This window comes from Protomyctophum bolini (assembly GCF_963924005.1).
Source record: "Protomyctophum bolini genome assembly, chromosome: 16".
NCBI classification, from domain to species: domain Eukaryota; kingdom Metazoa; phylum Chordata; class Actinopteri; order Myctophiformes; family Myctophidae; genus Protomyctophum; species Protomyctophum bolini.
In genome coordinates, this window is record NC_137877.1 from 36,513,337 (window position 1) to 36,529,151 (window position 15,815).

Genomic DNA, 15,815 nt, shown 5'->3' on the forward strand with positions numbered 1-15,815 from the left:
TCGTCCTTCCTTTGGGGCCGGTGAACGAATGTCGCCCTCTTCTGGAGGAGAAGCGATATGAATACTTGCTTATTTTTTAGTGCATATTAGGTTTAGGTTACTTACAGCCTTTCTGGCAGAGGTGGAAAGTAACTACTAACTATCAAATTACATTTGAATATAACTTTCTATAATTTTACTTATACTCCACTACATCTCAGAGGCAAATCATATCCTTCCATTTTCTATAACTTCTACTCCACTATATAGTGATACTTACACACTATTCAATTTTTTTCCCCTACGTTTTTCAAATGGCTCTGCCTCAACTTGAGGCAGAGCCATTTGAAAAACGTAGGGTTCCTCAGGTCCAGACAGAGTTGGACAAGACAGGTTAGGGACAGCCCCTCTCCGCAGTGGGGAATTCCTCCAGTCATCATCACACCTGACACTCACAGATCAGTCACTTTAATAGTCTCTCTCTCTCTCTCTCTCTCTCTCTCTCTCTCTCTCTCTCTCTCCAGCTGTAACCCCTCCCCCTCGCACCTGAGGTTTGTCCTGATATATCAGTGCCAGAATGACACACCATTGATAAGATAAGCCAGTATTGAGTATTACAGGGGCAAATTCAGGGTAAGTCAACAACAATTTGCAGGGCTGCCTAAATGTCAACCGACTCAACCCACTTTATATAAAAGAGAGAGAGCTTGTACGGATCCCAGAAAGTGATCACATCATCTTGCAATCCAAATTGCAAGATGAATCCTTCATTCTATCTCATCGCGCTGCTGTCTTGTGGACTAACTTTGGTGCGACCCGTAGGTGCAGTGGGTGACGGAGAGGATGGAGGATCGTCTGTTGAAGAAGACCAAACAGCGTTAACCAAACAACAAATACTGGACAGGAACGCGGCGTGGAAGGTGTCGATCGACGAACTGCTGGACACATTTTTCAAACTGATTGAAAAAAAAACCTGGAAAAAATGGTGGAGAAGTTAATGACGCGAGGTGAGGTGTTGTTTGAAACAACAATCTAATATTTACATATAATATTAAAGAAATATAATATAACATTAAATAAACTATCTCTACTGGTTAATATGTGTACCGTCACTTTAACCCATTTAGGCCTGACCTCGAAATTAAAAAAAAATCTTCTAAATCCTCCAGTTTTCTGAAATACCGGTAGATATTTTTATGATTTTTCAAAAATAGCAGACCTACAAGCTCATAGCGTGCTATGAGCTTGTAGATCTGCTATTTTTCAATAGTTAAATTATAACATAATGTTAAACACCGAATATTGTAGGCCTATACAAAAAGGCTAGGCCTATATACCAAATGTCCCACTTCGGCTGCCGGACTAAAGTGGCAAAATTCATACAGCAAAAGTAAGAGCACGATACTTGTGACGCATGTGTGTGGACGTTTCATTGCCGACGGTCAAACGGTTCATGAGCTATGCATGTTCAAAGTTTGTATTTTCAATTGAGTGCTATAGCGCCACCCTTTGGCCAATGGCTGTGGGCTTCGCATCCTCACCGTTTGGCATGGCACTCTACCATATTTCCGAGTTTCACGAAAACCGAGTGCACGGTTCAGCCAGAACTGCTATTTCTGGAGGAAGGAGAAGAAAAAACAAAACAAAAACAATAAAGGGTCCTTTCAGGACTGCTTGGTCCTTTAATACAAATTGTCCTTTTGGATTTGGGGAGAAGTGGTTCCATGATAACCCGACTCCGCCAGATGAGGGCGGTGTTGATTCACAACACAGCCTCCATCTGGGCTCTCAGGGGCCTGCGATGAACCGACCCGGGCCGGGTTCGGACCAATCAGCGCAGCTTCGGGCGGTCACCTGCTTGGAAAAAAGGGAGGGCTTTCTTCAGCGAGCTACAGTGATCCCCGGATGGATGCTTGGTTGCGAAACAAAATGTGAGGCAGGCGTCTTTCATCTGGCACAGTCGGGTTAGTTCTGTGAGGCGTTTACTAGGATCATATAGGATGTACGGGCAGCAGTGGTTCAGCGATAGAGTGGCCACTATGGGGCAGCAGTGGCTCAGCGATAGAGTGGCCACTATGGGGCAGCAGTGGCTCAGCGATATGGGGCAGCAGTGGCTCGTCCGTGCACAGTGGCTCCCGACATCTGTTTCCGGTAAGACACATGCATGGCTGGTTAAAACTCACCCAGGGGCTTCCCTGTGAGGTTAGGGTTTGAGGTATAGGGCGTTGAAGATGCACTCACTCTCTTCAAAACATGGAGGGGAGCCGGGAATGAAACCGGGAACCTTCGGCTTCTCGAGCGGCCATCGGCTCCACCTCCCGGGCCGCGGCGGTGGTGGCCATCAACTGCTCCGGAGAGATCATCTTCTCCCAGCCCTCCGCCAGCAGCGCCTCCTGTTCTCCTTTCTCCTCCTCCTCCGTCCTCTGCTCCTCACGGCGCAGCGGCACCTCCTCCTGGAGTGATGGCACCTCCCCCTGTTCGAATCGCTCCTTCATCTCCTCCTTCTCAGGCAGACCTCCCCCCACCACCTCCTCCTCCCCCGCCTCGCTCTTCTCATCTCCTCCGCTCCTCCTCCTCCTCCTGGTCTCCTCCTCCACGAGGAGGCTCCTAGTCCTCCTGGTGGAGGCGTACTTCTCCCGGATGCGCTGCAGTCGCTCCTCCTTCCACCTCTTCTCCTCCTCCTCCGAGCGGACCACCACCTCCACCTCCTCGGCCTGGTTGCTCCTCCTCCTCCTTGTGAACTCCCGGTGCCAGTGGTGGTTCAGCTGCGTCTCCACCTCCAGCAGCCGGAGCTCCCTGTCCCTCAGCCGCCGCTCCGCGTCTCGCGTACGAGCGTAGAAGTATCCCGCCGTCAGCACGGCGAAGACGAACGACACGTAGGAGAATCCGAGCAGCGGTGTGGCGGCGGCGAGCGACACAGCGCCGACGCCCAGCAACGTCGTGCCGGGGGCGCGAAATGCGAGCTTAACCATCGTCGGTCGTTGCAGCTGTACCCTAGTAGAAGCGGAAGCTCTCGCTAAAGGGGGGAGCAGGTGCACGTTATTTATGCCGGGGCCGGCGGAGAGTTGACACCTTTATTTGCGTCCCTGAAAAACATGGCGTCACGGTTGCTACGGCAGCACCAGAGTAATCGAGTATGTTTGGAACTATAGCCCATGGGCCATATTCAGACCGCAGTCATGTTGCCAGCAAGGTGCTACATAGGTGATCTTCCCATAGACAACCCATTCATCCAAACAGAACAGTCCTATCTAATTATATTAAAGCTCGTAGATCTGCTGTTTTTCAACAGCTAAAGCATAACATAATGCTTAAAACACCAAAAGGGGTCCCCGTTCAGAATGGGCCAATAGGATGATTCACCACTGATTGATATAGTACTTTATTAACAGTTTGCATGGACGTACAGGACCGTACAAAACAATGTCTGCTAAAAGGATGAAACCAAAGAGAGCCTTTTGGCTTGTTTCCACTGATGTCCTCACGCTCAATAAGGGCCTTTCTCGGCCCCACCCCTCTCCCACTGTTTATATTGTGTTTAGTTTCCAAGATGGCCGCAGCACCAGGAGGGGGTGGGGCGGAGGTGACATATGCCCTTACTGAGCTGCATTCAAAACACCTGACTTGTGTCTGAACACAGCTTTGATGGATGTGTTCTTCCCCCTCCCCCCATCAAACAAAACGTTTGGTCAAACCATATGGGCTTCCATTGGAAATGCATTGGAGTGGCTATTAAACACACAAGACAGGTGACTTGAATGTGTGAACGCAGCACAGTAAGGGCATATGTCAACCCCACCCGCTCACCTCCGCCCCACCCCGTCCTGGTGCTGCGGCCATCTTGGAAACTAAACACAATACAAACAATTGGAGAGGGGTGGGGCCCTTATTAATGGAAAACATTAAAGACAGACAGATACACTGTACACACTACTACGGGTATGTCGCGAACCAGTACAGATTACAGGACATTTATTCACAGAACCTTTCAAAAGACACCAAATTAAATCACTATGAATCTGAGACAAACAACGAGATGTCCATTAATTAATCCTGTTACCTAATGTGTTCATCCATTCATTCATCCCGATACTTAAATTACTTATACATTATATTATAAGTCATAATACTTCATGAACCTTGTTACAAGTTGTTAATATGCATAATTAAACATGTATAACACCATAATGCTTTATAAACTATTATATGCATTAACAATGTGGTTATAACACAATATAGACCCAACCTTAATATAAAGTCTTACCAGGCACGACGGCTAACATTGGGAAGAGATTAAAATTGCAGACTAATTAAAAAAAAAAACGTATAAATCAAATAAAAGAACAGGTTTCAACAGCACCTTCCTGTACAACAATTCCGTAACCGTACTGAAATATTGAACGATACATAATATATACTTTCACTCCAACAATGCATTTCATGTTTTACTAATAACTTACGTACATTTAAGGGGAGGGGGTGCTTCTCAACGGTGGGTCTGGGGGAAAAGCGGACCCTCGGTACCTATGACCAAATGGACCCTTATCCCAGAGCAGTGTTCCTTTCGACAGCAAATTGATTCATTTTTAGTCATAGTCTTTTGACTAACATTTAATTTACCGCTAGTTTTTGTAACATTATAAATCACCTGGAATGTTTTGGTTTTAGTCCGGCGTTTTTACACAAGATGGCGCTGTTCTGCTGACATTTCAAAACACACGCAAAAAAAGGCCATGAAAGTCGTCCTTTGAAGTCAAGGACTGCAAAGGACGACGTTAACGTATGTATTAATGTATGTTTTCTAATCAAAATTAAAATCACCAAAGTAACTATAACTAAGGTTTTCAAATAATTGTAGTGAAGTAAAAGTAAAAAAATTGGCTCCGAGATGTAGTGTAGAAGTACTGGACATTGGAAATACTCAAGTAAAGTACAAATACCTCAGAATTGTAAAAAGTACAGTACTTAACTAAGTGTACTTAGTTACTTTCCTCCACTGGTTTTGATCCAGAAACAAGATTCTATAAAAAGGCCACACGTAGAGAAACTGACATTTACAAACTAACGTTACGCTACAATACCGGGAAGAAGTCTGAGTCCGTCAGAGAGACGCCGGCCTGCGATAGGCCGAGCTGCACGTCCGTCAGAGAGATGCCGGGCTGCGATAGGCCGAGCTGCGCGTGGGAGGCGGGGTTTGATGACGACGACGTCACGGCGTGCTGATTGTTGGCCTGCTGCTCGGGGGGAGGAGCCGAGGAGGACAGGGAGGCGGGGAATGCGTTGGACGACATCATGCTGTTGAACTGAGGCGACGCGGGGCTGATCCGCCGCTGCTGGCCACTGGAGGGCGCTGCTGCATCACAAAACCCTGAATGGTCACTCTTTATAGATTGCATGTATTTATTTATAACTTTATTTCAGTATTAATTTTGTCGACTAAAGAAAAACTATGGCGAGAAATGTTGGTCTAAAACTAAGCTATGGTGACTAAAACCAATACTAAATATATTGACGCAACGCAACTAATAAAGACTAATAAATAAAAACTAAGCAACGACATTTGCTAGTAAACTAAAAAGCGTGGCACTCGGTGCCGCGCTATGAGCTTGTAGATCTGCTATTTTTCAATAGCTAAAGCATAACATAATGCTTAAAACACAGAAAGGGGGTTCCCGCCCAGAATGGATTAAGAAGGCTTTGATGCATTCTGGGTGTTCTTACCTCTGAGCTGCTGCTGCTGTTGTTGCTGATGATGAAGATGATGAAGATGTGGCGCGAAGCTCTGGGCCCCCGCCCCTCCCCCCACCTGAGACAGAGGAGAGACACGGTTACCACGGTGACAGAACCCCTCACCCCTCCCGAGACATGACCCCTCCCCCCACCTGAGACAGAGGAGAGACACGGTTACCACGGTGACAGAACCCCTCCCCCACCTGAGACAGAGGAGAGACATGTTATACCATGTGGGTTGGATGTATGTTGGATGTGGTTGGACGTATAACGAATTGCATTTTCATAGCGCTTTTCCAAGTGCTCAAAGCGCTTTACAATGGTTCATTCATTCATACATTGGGAGGTGAAGCGGCGAACAGTCGACACCAGCGTTCTCACTTCCCACATTCACACACCGATGGTGGCGAGCTCACACCGACTGACTCATTGGAGGCAGTGTAGGGTTCAGTGTCTTGCCCAAGGACACTTCGACATGTGGACAGGAGGAGGAGCCGGGATTCTAACCGCCGACCGCAGGGATCATTGGACGACCTGCTCTACCTCCTGAGCCACAGCCGCATGCAGATTTGCCGTGTTTGCAGTGTTGATTTCGTCGACAAAAACTAAATAGAAACTAAATGAAAACGAAGCTATAACGACTAAAACCAATACTAAATATACTGACTATTTCGTCAACAAATAAAAACTAGACTAAAATGTTACGAAGGGACTAGTGGACAAAAGATCCAGTATAAGTCATTTTACGCGACGCGTTGTGAGCTTATACGACCATTACGACGGCATCAAGGCCCGCCAAAACACATTTTAGTCGACTAAATCAACTGTAGGAACCTAGTGAAACCTATTCAAGAGACTATGACTAAAACTAAAATCAAAATTTGCTGCCAAAAACAACACTGCGTTGGATGTACCTGTTGTTGCAGCTTCCTCTTGGCCCTCCAGCGTGCGACCCTCAGCCTGGTCTTCTCGCGGCGCTCTCGAACCTGCGACACAAGTCGTAAAGTGGTCCTTAGCAGGAGATGAGTTAACCAAACACATGCCTATACCTTGCCAGGGATTTCAGCCCTTTTTAGTGTCATTTTGTAGAACAAGAAATTCCCGGAAGCAGTAATCCGCCATTTCGTGCCTCCAGCTGGTCCCCTTCGCTAGCGTCAGAAGCGCTAATATGGTAAAAAGCGATGTAGCGCAGATTTATTTTATTTTATTGAGATACTACTCCTAATATCGCCACCATAATCTCATATAACCTCAATCTGAGCTTTTCAAGCGCTGCTAAAGATCGCTCATTTGAGTCGCCCACCATAGTGGAAGCAAGCATGACCTAGCGACTGTGGATCAACTATAAGGTAAATTAGTATTCATTATTTGTGAATCAGTAATGATCAATAAATCTCGTCTTCTCGTCCCCGGCATAGGAGGGTTTAAATACGAGAAATCTCGAACTTGGAATCAAATGTGTTAAAGAGCCTGGGTGGCTTGATTCTCGGCTTAAAATAATTGATATCAATATTTTGTATCTCCAAGGGGAAAAGAATGAATGGAGTGAATTTAACTGGAATCACAACATGGCTGCTATTATGCCTTATACCAGTGGTTTTCAACCAGTGATCCTTGAGGGGGTTTTAGGTGGTTCCCAGCTAAATGATTGTGAGTTGGTAACCAAATGGACCCCTTAGAGATCTTTAACTCTTGAGAGCGGAAAGGAAAGCTGCCCAGGCTAAGTGAATGTGCTACAATACAGTCGAGGGTTGCAGTGTACCAGGTCGGCCAGCAGGGGCTGAGGCAGCGCTTTCTCCATCTCCCGCCGTCGGTTGATGCTGCGCCGTCGCAGCTCGTTGCGCCGCAGCTTGTACTCCTCGTACAGACTGAGGTCTTTGGACCAGCTGGTTCTGCTGGGGGGCCGTGGGGGCCCCCCTGCCAGCACCCCCGACGACGGGCCCCCACGGGGCCGCGAGGGGCCCGCCAGCATCGCCGGACCGCCCCGGAAACCGCCACCACCCATCGCGGGGGCTGCCGCCTGGTGGGCCATGAAATCTGGAGAGAGGAGAGGACGGGTTCAGCCATTTTGACCTGGGAACGATTCTACAAAATGTCTTCTACATTTTTCTGAAAAACCCCATGTTTTTGTTCTCAAACATTTTCATGTCAAGGACAAATAGGCCGCCGACCCCCATCTGAAAATATGTTGTTCCAGGGACCCCCCCAGAAGCAAAGATTTGAGTTAAAAATGTTCACTCCGAAAGAATATATTCAATGATTTGAAGTACTTGTGCAGCCTTGTGTTCATAAAACAGAAAGATTGGGTATTGGGTAAGACTGGCGTTATGTATCTTTCAGGACCTTTCACTGCTTTGTCTCAAATGGCTCTGGTCTCAGCCACCGCGGTAGATATTTTGACATTCCGTTTTTTGTTTTTTTTAATGTTGCCACTACTGTTGGAGCAGCCATAAACTACACAGGTTCATCCCGATGTTCTGGTAATCTTTGTAATGTTAGTGTTAGTAAAAAGCAGGTAAAAGAGCAACGTTTGAGGCAGACTAACATCAGTCACTTTTCCATTCACTGTAGTAGAAGAGGTGCGTAGATATGTCGTCTCCGCCTACAGGAAATACGTTGCCTGCGACCATGAGACACGTTTCTGAATCGGTCTATAGTGGCCCTCTGGAGTGAGTGTGGAACTATAGTGGCCCTCTGGAGTGAGTGTGGAACTATAGTGGCCCTCTGCAGTGAGTGTGGAACTATAGTGGCCCTCTGCAGTGAGTGTGGAACTATAGTGGCCCTCTGGAGTGAGTGTGGAACTATAGTGGCCCTCTGGAGTGAGTGTGGAAATATAGTGGCCCTCTGGAGTGAGTGTGGAACTATAGTGGCCCTCTGGAGTGAGTGTGGAAATATAGTGGTCCGCTGGAGTGAGTGTGGAAATAGTGGAAAACAGGCCCAGTGGCTATTTGATAATAACAGATCTACAAGCTCACAAAGCATTGGCACACACGTGCCTGTGTGTGTGTGTGTGTGTGTGTGTGTGTGTGTGTGTGTGTGTTTTTCTTGATGGTCATGTGACTTACAGCTGTGTGCTGCACTGCTGAAGGTCACACGTTGACCCATGTGACTCCGCTGCTGGCCAGCAGAGGGTGCTGATGTCCACTGAGATCTAGCCTCCTAAACAAAGACAGACGTTGAATGTCAAAAGCTGTCCTACCTCTTGTTTTTGTGTCAATTTATATACAGATATTTATATTTATATACAGATATTTATATAAATATGCATCAAAATATAAGAATATCGTGAAAACATTTTTTTCATTTTCTTGAATTTCTTCCATAATATAATTAAAGTGAAACTTTGATATATTCTAGATTAACACCCCAATCGCCCAGGACGAAGTTCACCATCCTTTGTATTAGTAACACCCAGCGCCCAGGACGAAGTTTTATCCAAAAGACTAAGTTTAATGATATGAAAACCGATCGCATCGCTCCACAGCATAGGATCGCCTGCGCAATACTCAATGTTGCGTATCGGGACGTCATCGTGTTTAGCTGTTTAGCCGACGAGAACGAAAATCTTAAAAGACAGAGAGAAAAGCCTGGTCACAACCTAAGGCAGAGAGAAAAGCCTGGTCACAGCCTAAGGCAGAGACAAAAGCCTGGTTACAACCTAAGGCAGAGAGAAAAGCCTGGTCACAACCTAAGGCAGAGAGAAAAGCCTGGTCACAACCTAAGGCAGAGAGAAAAGCCTCATCACAACCTAAGGCAGAGAGTGCATAGCCGGAAGTGTCGGACCAGAACATCCGTCAGATGTAGTTCCCCCGGATACAATATTTTCCGACCAATCACAACACTTGTTTCATACACGGAGAATGAAAACAGATTTGTAAAGCGCCAACGTCATTTCCCTGAGCGGAACTTCCGCCATATTCCAGCAGTGGACTCTACAGCGTAGGTCGTGCCCAGCGTGACCAAACGGATAGTAGGGGCAGACAGTGAGACACTGTGTGACCTTTGACACTGACCTCCGACCCAGGAAGTTGTCCTGGTAGATGGAAGTCGGGCAGCAGAGTCGCCAGCACCTCCTGCGGCTCCTCGACCTCCTCCTTGATGCAAATCACCTCCTCTTCCTGTTGAAACTCCTCATCTTCCTGTTGAAACTCCTCCTCTTCCTGTTGAAACTCCTGCTTCACCTGAGAACAAACACCTTAGTGTAATATAGTAATAGTAATAGTAAGAGTAATAATCAGAATCAGAATAAGAATAATAAATATAGCTGAAAGCAGCGATAATATGGAGTCAAGCCATGAAAGCTTAAATAGCTGCTTGGAGACTGGAGATGATGTCCCTTTTTATTACACTGTTTGGCTGAAGGGGTTGTCTGTCTGTACAAGCAGGGTCCAGACTACACACAAATTAATGGAAATGCAAGGGTGGTTTCAAGGGTGGTTAACCTGGCTACGAAAACCGGCCTCATGGTGGCGCTCCAATGGGAAAATCTGAGAAACTCAGGGCAGAGGTTCTGCTCTGCCATGCAGGGAGTGTGTGTGTGTGTGTGTGTGTGTGTGTGTACCTGTGGGGTCATGGTGGAGCTGTCAGCCTGGGGTCGGAGGTCAGGAGACGGCAGGGGGGCGGAGGAGGGTCCGGGGGCAGGGCCGGGGAGGTCCATGGTGATTGGCTGCAGGCCGGAGGCAGGCCCGAGGAGGTCCATGGTGATTGGCTGCAGGCTAAGCTCCGCCCATACACACTCATCAGACTCCTCCCCTTCCTCCTTCCTGGCCACGCCCTCTGTGAACAGACCAGGTCAGAGGGGTTAAGGGTCATCATACAAGAGTGCAGGGTTGCCAGATTCAAGCAACCAGGTCCACGAAAGCAACTACCTATTACTGTGAGCATTTCTACGTTGTGACCTTGCAGATCTGCTATAAAAAAATAATCACACCGTGTGAAGTGAGGGAAGATCTTATCATCATACATCATCTCATTCCGGCAAATCACAATTTGCTTTTGTCTTCAATGTTTGTGTGTACACAAACACTCAAAGCTGGACGTCAATGGCATTCAATGTTTGTGTTGGGACAATGCTACCCTCAAAGCTGGACATAGGAGGTGCCCCTCAAAAATATGGAATATTTGGAAGATTTCGCACAAATCTGGAAAAGGGGTCCCTGGCACAAAACATCAGAATTCAGATGGCACCTTCTATCTTAATCTGGGGGCGTTCGTCAGGGACAAGCCCAAGATCAATACCTTTAAATTCAGGGATAGGGATAGGCTGGGATCAAGCCCAAATAAACAACTACACTTTATAAACAAGCCCAAATAAACAACTACGCTTTAGAAACAAGCCCAAATAAACAACTACACTTTATAAACAAGCCCAAATAAACAACTACACTTTATAAACAAGGCCAAAGAAACAACTACACTTTATAAACAAGGCCAAAGAAACAACTACACTTTAGAAACAAGCCCAAATAAACAACTACACTTTATAAACAAGCCCAAATAAACAACTACACTTTATAAACAAGCCCAAATAAACAACTACACTTTATAAACAAGCCCAAATAAACAACTACACTTTAGAAACAAGCCCAAATAAACAACTACACTTTATAAACAAGCCCAAATAAACAACTACACTTTAGAAACCAGCCCAAATAAACAACTACACTTTAGAAACCAGCCCAAATAATCAACTACACTTTAGAAACAAGCCCAAATATACATTACACTTTAGAAATAAGCCCAAATAAACAACTGCCGAAGAAACGGCAGTGCTCAAATAGCAATTATGTACAAGAGACTTCACAGAAAAAAAGCCCAACATCGCTTACAGTAAGCAGACGTGGCAACACACCTTTCAGAGTGAGCGGTGGGGGGGGTGTGTCCATGTGATCCTCTGAGGGGGCAGAGCCTGGCGTCTCCACCGTGACCAGGGAGGAGGAGGAGCTAAGTCTGGTGGGAGGTGGTCTGCTCCGGCTCGCTAAAACACCACAACACATCAGGCGCTCAGACATGAGGGTTGTGAGCTTGTAGATCGGCTATTTTAACTTTGACAAAATTGTCAGTGTATTAGTTTTAGTCCTCATAGCTTAGCTTTTATTTCGTTTGTCTTTGGAAAAGGTAGTCTATGAACATTTTTCATCATGGTTTTAGTCACACACACACACACACACACACACACACACACACGCACACACTTTTCCTCACCGTGGCCGCTGATCCTTGGCGGTAGTTCTGCCCCCTGGCCGTGGCCTCTCTGTTGCAGCATCTCCTCCTCCACGCCCTGACGATAATACTTCAGCTTCAGCTCCGCATACCTGCAGTACCACACAACACCACTAGGGTATGAATTGTCTCCACCAGGCCTACCTGAGCATAGCTCTGGTGGTGAAACTCTGCCCCCCGCAGGCCTACCTGAGCATCGCTCTGGTGGTGAAACACTGCCCCCCGCAGGCCTACCCGAGCATAGCTCTGGTGGTGGAACTCTGCCCCCCGCAGGCCTACCTGAGCATAGCTCTGGTGGTGAAACACTGCCCCCCGCAGGCCTACCTGAGCATAGCTCTGGTGGTGAAACACTGCCCCCCGCAGGCCTACCTGAGCATAGCTCTGGTGGTGAAACACTGCCCCCCGCAGGCCTACCTGAGCATAGCTCTGGTCTTGTCGTTGTCCTTCTCCCTCAGGATCTTCTCTCTCTGCAGCGCCGTCAGCTCCTTCTTCAGGCTGGACACCTGGTGGACAGTGGAGGAACTGCGTCACTGTCCATTCTCACAGCAAACGTTCATTTAGTTTGTAGTCATAGTCAGCTTACAATAGATGCGCCACATCTCTGTACGCGAGTGTGTGTGTGTGTGTGTGTGTGTGTGTGTGTGTGTGCGTGCGTGCGTGCGTGATTGAGCCTGACCAACCATGTGTGTTTTTATGCTAAACTAATGCTTTGAATGGATTCAGCATCATGAACACACCCTAGTTTGACATGTCACATGCTACTTGTGGCCATAATGTACACAGTGTACAGGCCATTTTCAACATTTTCCCCTCAGACAATTCCAGGCAACTCCTTTTTTGTTGTTGCAATTAGTAGTACATTATTATTGGACTATTAAGACTGAGGCAGATAAATAGCTACAACTCAATGTAACATTATCACTATTGACTGAGGCAGAGAAATACCTACAACTCAATGTAACATTATCACTATTGACTGAGGCAGAGAAATACCTACAACTCAATGTAACATTATCACTATTGACTGAGGCAGAGAAATACCTACAACTCAATGTAACATTATCACTATTGACTGAGGCAGAGAAATACCTACAACTCAATGTAACATTATCACTATTGACTGAAGCAGAGAAATACCTACAACTCAATGTAACATTATCACTATTGACTGAGGCAGAGAAATACCTACAACTCAATGTAACATTATCACTATTGACTGAGGCAGAGAAATACCTACAACTCAATGTAACATTATCACTATTGACTGAGGCAGATAAATACCTACAACTCAATGTAACATTATCACTATTGACTGAGGCAGAGAAATACCTAGAACTCAATGTAACATTATCACTATTGACTGAGGCAGAGAAATACCTACAACTCAATGTAACATTATCACTATTGACTGAGGCAGATAAATACCTACAACTCAATGTAACATTATCACTATTGACTGAGGCAGAGAAACACCTACAACTCAACCCCCCCCCCCCCCCCTTTACCTGGGACTTGAGCTCCTCGAACTTGACCCCTACGACCTTCAGCATCTCGGCCAGGACGGTCTCCACGGCCCCGTTGACCGCCCGCTCGACCACCGTCCCCATCTGACCCCGGATCAGCGACACCGCGATGCTCACGTCCATCACAGCAGATCTGACCTGCAAGACCACACAGAGCTCAGAGACACGTCCATCACAACAACAGATCTGACCTGCAAGACCACACAGAGGGGGTTTAGATCTACAAGCTCACGTTGTGACTGTGAGCTTGCAGATCTGCTATAGTATAGAGTCAGTCGGTCCGTCCTCTGAGTCGCGGACGTCATTTCTCTGTTGATTTGGGAGCAAATTTAGATTTTAGTTTTAGTCATAGTCTTTTGAATAGTTTTCATTTTGTTTTTAGTCACATTTTAGTCACCCGAGTTAGTCTAGTTTTAGTCGACTAATGTCATGAGATTTTAGTCGACCAAATCTACAGTTGATTTAGTCGACTAAAATGTATTTTGGCAGGCCTTGATGCCGTCGAAATGACAGATTTTACACTCGCTGAAAATAGCCGATCTACAAGCTCACGCGACGCGTTGTGAGCTTGTAGATTGGCTATTTTCAGCATGCAACAAAGTGTAAAATGACTTATACTGGATCTCTTGTCCATTAGTCCCTTCCTAAAAATATTTTAGGTGGCGAGGTGACCACCGCTCCGGTGGTGAGGTGACCACCGGAGCTGAAATAACGTGAGAGAAGGGCTGGGGCGGTGGCGGTGGTTTGCTCTTCACCGCGGCTCGTGACATCATGTTGTAGTTCGGTGGTCACCTCAGCACCGAAAATCCATACTATGAATAACGCTTAAGACAGCCCTCCCCCTATGCACAAGGAGGAGCAGTGCACCAAAGCAATATGGGAACTGTAGTCCAGGAAGGAAGTGAGCCCACTGTCGATGGCATCGGAGATGCTACATACTAATTACTACACAGGTTGTGTTTATAACCACGCCCCAAGTTAAGTTTACGGAGGTTAGGGTTAGGCTGTCAATCACAGCGACTGGCCAATCACAGCACGTCGACTGCACAACCCGTGTAGGCTTTGTGTATGTCGCATCGGAGACACTGAGCTCACTGCTAAAATCTAAAATGTCTAAAACCACAATTTACACACATAAAGACCCCCAGGAAAGTGTTCTAAATCTTCTAAACATCATTAACAAAAAGGGTGAAGTGTCCCTTTAAGGAGCTGCAGTTGTTTAACAATAATTTAAGACGTGAACAAAACCATGCATGGGTCCATTTGGTTTCATTTCACACTCAAAAGAGTTAAAGGTCTATAAGGGTCCATTTGGTTACCTACAATACTCTCTATCATTTAGCTGGGGACCATCTGGAACCTCCTCAAGACAGACAGACAGACACATAATCTATAGAGTACAGACAGTGTTGACAGCTTGTATAGCTGCTATTTTCAACCCAGACAGCAGTCCAATTGGTTCTCAATGCACTTTGTGAACCATCATATTATTAAATGATGTCACCATCAAAGTGCATATGGCATCGGCTGTGTAGACTGCAGATCTACAAGCTAACAACGCGTTGTGAGCTTGTAGATCTGCCGGGTTTTTTTCTTTTTTCAAACGGTTAAATACAGCATTGAAAAAATAATAATAATAAAACGTCAGAAATGATATGTTTGCGTCAAACGATAGATCGATAAAGTGATCTATTGATGGTCTATTAGATCTAATCGTCTCGATGTGATTAGCCACAGTACCTTTGAAGTCCTTCTGTTGAGTTATACAATGTTGAGTTATACACTAGATGTTTGTTTGTGTTTAAAAACACCAAACATTTAAAACAACAACAACCCTCTCACGGTTAGAGGAAAAAATAATAATAACGCTAACTACTTCCGGGACGATGTGACGTCATCTCTGCAGTGTTGCCAGAACGTGTGAGAAAAACAAGCAGCCATGGGCTGTTTGGAAAAAGCAGATCTATCAAATCAAATCATGCAGCCGCCAGGTGACAGTCTAAGGAAACAAGAGAATACTGGGCTGTTTTGAAATGGCAGATCTACAAGCTCACTGTGGACTCTCTGTGGGCTTTGTGGGCTAACAACATAATGGGATGGGGGGTCCCTGGCACAACATATGTTTAGATGTAGGCTATTGTAGGGGTCCTTGACATGATGAAGAAACAACAGGACACAAACATAAATCCTGGGGGAGTCAGTATAGGATACAGAAGCATGTCCTCCCAGTGGGGGCTCCTCTACTCACTTGCAGATGAGTGAGTCAGTAGGATAAACAACTATACACTTTAGAAACAAGCCCAAATAATCAACTACACGTTAGAAACAAGCCCAAATAATCAACTACACGTTAGAAACAAG

The 15,815-nt window shown here is 46.1% G+C and overlaps 1 protein-coding gene across 3 annotated transcripts; it reads right to left on the reverse strand.

Moving 5' to 3' along the window:
* Positions 1 to 3,403: 3,403 nt before the first annotated feature.
* On the reverse strand, positions 3,404 to 15,324 carry LOC308330756 (uncharacterized protein). Of its 3 annotated transcripts, none has more exons than XM_080785754.1 (12): positions 15,195 to 15,324; positions 13,437 to 13,592; positions 12,346 to 12,434; positions 11,914 to 12,023; positions 11,561 to 11,686; positions 10,271 to 10,485; positions 9,723 to 9,890; positions 8,775 to 8,868; positions 7,472 to 7,746; positions 6,624 to 6,695; positions 5,701 to 5,785; positions 3,404 to 5,329 (listed from the first exon to the last, which is right to left on the reverse strand). In XM_080785754.1, the coding sequence occupies exons 2-12, from the start codon at positions 13,575 to 13,577 to the stop codon at positions 5,052 to 5,054; spliced, it is 1,653 nt and encodes a 550-aa protein (XP_080641880.1). In that variant the 5' UTR covers positions 13,578 to 13,592; positions 15,195 to 15,324; the 3' UTR covers positions 3,404 to 5,051. The 3 variants fall into 3 exon arrangements, with proteins under 3 accessions (XP_080641880.1, XP_080641879.1, XP_080641878.1); XM_080785753.1 differs by having other exon boundaries at positions 3,404 to 5,332; XM_080785752.1 differs by having other exon boundaries at positions 3,404 to 5,347.
* Positions 15,325 to 15,815: the final 491 nt, after the last annotated feature.

Bases quoted from the DNA above. Each gene is read 5' to 3' on its own strand.
- LOC308330756 (XM_080785752.1), bottom strand. From the start codon at position 13,577: ATGGACGTGAGCATCGCGGTGTCGCTGATCCGGGGTCAGATGGGGACG. The intron at 12,435-13,436 runs GTAAAGGGGGGG...ACTGTCCACCAG, and splicing joins TCGAGGAGCTCAAGTCCCAG to GTGTCCAGCCTGAAGAAGGA. The intron at 10,486-11,560 runs GTGTGTTGCCAC...GTCTGTTCACAG, and splicing joins CCCACCGCTCACTCTGAAAG to AGGGCGTGGCCAGGAAGGAG.